Raw genomic sequence first — 4,187 nt, 5'->3', positions numbered from 1 at the left:
AGGTTGTGCCTCGTTTTTGGAAGCAGTGATGCAGGTAGGTTCCCCAAGTTAGGTCTACATAGTACAAGCAATCAGGTATTTAATGAGAGGCATTTCTATTGGAAACAATCAAAACCAAAAAAATTTAAAAATAAACAAAGGTGAGTGACTGGAGCAGATTGTAATCCCAATTTCAAACTTCTGAAGACAGCCACATTTCTAGGTGTTGGGCTTAAATCCTCTTCAAATGGAGTGAGGGCAGACAGTGGCAATCTAATAGATTTCCCTGGGTCACAGTTTAAATCCCTGGTGATGCTTCTGAGTGGCCCACACAGCTAAAGACATGAAGATTGTCCATACATGAGCTGTTATGGTGATTTCTCTGATATTTATATTAAGTTGTTCTATTTTAGCCTGCATAGCTTCAGGAAAAGGGCAGTTTTAGTTCTCAATGATTCCAAGTCAGGAGGATGGGAGAAAAATTAGAAACATTAGTTTGGAGAGTTGTAGCCAGATATTAGAGGAAATGAGGAGAAATCAGTATCCAGACCAGTTTATAGGTAGAAAACAAAACCTCAATGACAATTAACAGAACAAGTATTTAATATCCTCAAGTACGTATTAAATTTTCTAATGAAACATAATTTTTCTGTCTATAATTACCCCCATTTTTATCAAAGATAACCAGCATAAGACTAATTTGCTTGCAAATTAAGTCTAGTTTCAATAAACATGGCCTGATTATTTATATGAGTACAGCAAGAAAAAGTGACTGACCATATAGGCTCCTTTAAGTCTGCTTTGCTGGAACTTTTCATAAGGAATCCCAGATTGAACTTTTAAAATTTTACATGACTCTTCTTGAGGCTTGGTTGGGAGGGGCCAGGGCAATAGGCCACGGCTGGCAGGGACTTGGGGTGGGACATTTTTAGAGTGAGAAAGTCATTGGAGAAGAATCCAGAAGAGGAGACAAATGGAGCCAATCCCCTGACTGGCTGATGGCTGGGCCTAGAAGACAAGATGATGTGGGCTTGACTGTCTCTGCCTAGGGTTTGGCTAGGTATGTTAGGCTCTAGAAAAGGCTGGTACAGTCATCCACTCATCAACATTAACTGATGACTACTGTGTGCCAGACAGTGCCTAGAGGAGGAGATTGAGTGCTGAATACACTCCTTTACCCTATTCCTGAGGAGGCCAGAGTGTGGAGGCAGAGGGGACGTAAGACAGAGTCTGGTCCTCCCTCTTCTGGAGGACTCAACGCTCTTGAGCAACCCTGCCTTTGACACTCCGCATGGGCCCCAGGAGAGGCCAAGCCGTTGTCAGGGAAATGGAGAAACCATTTCTTCACCTTCACGGGAGGCTTCCCTTGCCCACTGCCCAGCAATCCCGTGAGGCAACAGCAGGATCTGAGGCAAGTCCAGCTCACAGCCGGGGTGGAGATCAGGGATGGGGCAGGTGAGGAAGACGTGTGGTTGGGCCATTGCATCAGGCCCAGGAGGGACATAAAGGAGGGTTCTGCTTGCTGGGAGGAGGCCGACTTGGGGACCATGGAGACTCAGAGGGCCATCCTCACCCTGGGGCGGTGGTCACTGTGGCTACTGCTGCTGGGACTAGTGGTGCCCTCGGCCAGTGCCCAGACCCTCAGCTACAAGGAAGTTGTGTTTCGTGCTTTGGATCAGCTCAACGAGCGGTCCTCAGAAGCTAATCTCTACCGCCTCCTGGAGCTGGACCCGCCTCCCAAGGCCGTGAGTCAGGAGGGCCCTGGGGAGGGGGCTGTCTCCCGCCAGCCCTGGCCATGCTGTCACCGCCTCTGCTCAGGCTGTACCTCCTGTCAGGAAGGCACTTCTCCCTCTAAGTGAGCTCCCATCTCTTCCAGGAAACCTTCCCAGAGTAGGGTCCCCTCTCAGCATGAGGCCTCCTGCTTTAGCATCTCTACTGTAGGAACAGCTGCCCTGGGCTCCAGGGCTTTCTGGGAGTTCCAGGGATGGTGGGGGGGCTGTTACTCGGTCTGTGATGTGACTTCCCTGCTTTAAGTCCCATCTGTTCCTTGTTGTCTCCCTACCAGGGAGGGCTCTGCTCAGCCTGGAGGTTCCAGTGACAACGTGTTTCCCTGCGGGTGGTCTCTGACTTGCCTCAGCCCCTCCGTGGGGAAGGTGTTCTCATCAGAGCTGGTCTGAGGTCCGCTCCTGTTCTCTGTGTGCCCATGAGTCCAGGAGTGGGCTCTGTCCCCTTCCCCTGTGCACCCAGCACCAGGTGCAGGGCCAGGCATGCAGAAGGGGCTGGAGAGGCTGCCGTCTAGGTGAGGGGCAGGGAGACAGATCAGAGAAGAAAGCATGAGCTTGAGCCCAGTCACCCCACTTTGATCCTTCACCAGGACGAGAACCTGGACACCCCAAAGCCTGTGAGCTTCACGGTGAAGGAGACTGTGTGCCCCAGGACGACCCAGCAGCCCCTGGAGCAGTGTGACTTCAAGGAGAATGGGGTGAGGCTGGGGGCTTAGAGTGCTGGTGGATGCTTCCCAGGAAGCTGAATAGGGGGCTTCGGGGAAGATTTCCAGCCCCTGGGCTGAGACTGTGAGGCAATGGTCCGGGGCTTCCAGTTTGAACTAGAACCTCCCCTTACAGCTGGTGAAAGAGTGTGTGGGGACAGTCATCTTGGCTCAAGTCAGGGACAACTTTGATATCACTTGCACTGTGGTGAGTGGCCCGTTCTGTATTCTGGAGCTAATAACAGGGTGGGTTGTGGAACATCTTTTGGACCAAATACCCACTGCCCCTTCCAGGGCAGAGAAAGGCCCTCCTACTCTGGTCCCTCCCTCACCTGAGCCCCAGGTCTCCAGGACTGGCTCTGCCATCCCTTAGAGCAGTGGTTCTCTAAGTGGGGTCCCACCCGGGAACTTGACAGAAAGGCAGATTCCCAGGCCCCACTCAGACCTCCTGAATCAGACTCTGGGCTGGGGCCCAGCCATTTGTATTTTTACCAGGCTTCCAGGGGGTTCTGACTGTTGAACTCTGAGAGGCACTGACTGCAGTAATGTGCTTTCAGCCCCTGCTCCCATCCAGCTTTTTTTTTTTTTTTTTTTTTTTGGTACGCGGGCCTCATGACTGTTGTGGCCTCTCCCGTTGCGGAGCACAGGCTCTGGACGCGCAGGCTCAGCGGCCATGGCTCACGGGCCCAGCAGCTCCGCGGCATGTGGGATCTTCCCTGACAGGGGCATGAACCCATGTCTCCTGCATCGGCAGGTGGACTCTCAACCACTGCACCACCAGGGAAGCCCCATCCCATCCAGCTTTGATGGGATGGGCTTGTGACCCTGGGAAACCCCTTGCCATCTGTGGGCCCCAGTTTCCTCATCTGTATGTGGGTGTAACGTTTCAACCACATGCTCCAAAGGTCACAGCCCGAAGTGAACTGGGACCCAAAGTCTTCTGAGTCACCCAGTTAGTGGGGATGTCCACGTGGGGAGGATTCTGGTCTTACCCTGGGCTCATTTTCCATAGTAACTCGTTTTTTCCTGTTGCATAGCCCCAGAGTGTCGGGGGACTGCGAAGCCTGGGTAGGAATATACGAAGAAGTTGGAAGAAGTATGGCCCAATTATCGTCCCAATAATCAGATTAATTGGGTGAATTGTGAGCCCAAGGAAAAGTCCTAAGGGTCTGCCTGCCCTGGTTCAGACTTCTGGACTCTGAGAAATAAGTTCTTGTCAAAGCAACTTACTCCAGGCCTCAGTTTCATTTGTCTCCCCTCCTCCCACTTACCAGAACCGAGTCCTTAACTCTGGGTAGCCTCTTGTGTGTGTGTGTGTGTGTGTGTGTGTGTGTGTGTGAGAGAGAGAGAGAGAGAGAGAGAGAGAGAGAGCACTCCTGTAAAGACAGTCATGGAGGAGGCACCTGTTCCTTCCAGGCGGGCATGAAGAGAGGCATCAAGGTCAAGAGGTCCAGCACAGCGTCTCCATTCTCGGGTCCCTCTCGTGCCCTTCACACGCCTCTGCCCTCCTCCTCCAACACCCAGTAGGGACTTAAGGAGACCTGCTCTGTGTGCAGTGCTGGTGGGGATGCTGTCCCTGCTCACATGGAGGTGACAGTCCGGAGGGGCCAGGCATTTGTTAAACACTCACAGAGACGCAGTTCAGTCTCAGGGCTAAGCCTGCATTTACAATACCTGTAACGTTTCACTTGCTCTTGACAATCTTAACTCTGGAAAGCCC

At 52.2% G+C, this 4,187-nt stretch overlaps 1 protein-coding gene across 1 annotated transcript; it reads left to right on the top strand.

Moving 5' to 3' along the window:
* The first annotated feature begins 1,526 nt into the window (after positions 1-1,526).
* On the top strand, positions 1,527-3,606 carry LOC131764083 (cathelicidin-5-like). The gene is made up of 4 exons (XM_059077088.2): positions 1,527-1,724; positions 2,354-2,461; positions 2,604-2,675; positions 3,505-3,606. The coding sequence occupies exons 1-4, from the start codon at positions 1,527-1,529 to the stop codon at positions 3,604-3,606; spliced, it is 480 nt and encodes a 159-aa protein (XP_058933071.1).
* The last annotated feature ends 581 nt before the right edge of the window (positions 3,607-4,187 follow it).

This window comes from Kogia breviceps, chromosome 10 (genome assembly GCF_026419965.1).
Source record: "Kogia breviceps isolate mKogBre1 chromosome 10, mKogBre1 haplotype 1, whole genome shotgun sequence".
NCBI classification, from domain to species: Eukaryota; Metazoa; Chordata; class Mammalia; order Artiodactyla; family Physeteridae; genus Kogia; species Kogia breviceps.
The sequence above is the reverse complement of the archived record's forward strand: the minus strand, read 5'-3'. Positions and strand labels throughout refer to the sequence as shown.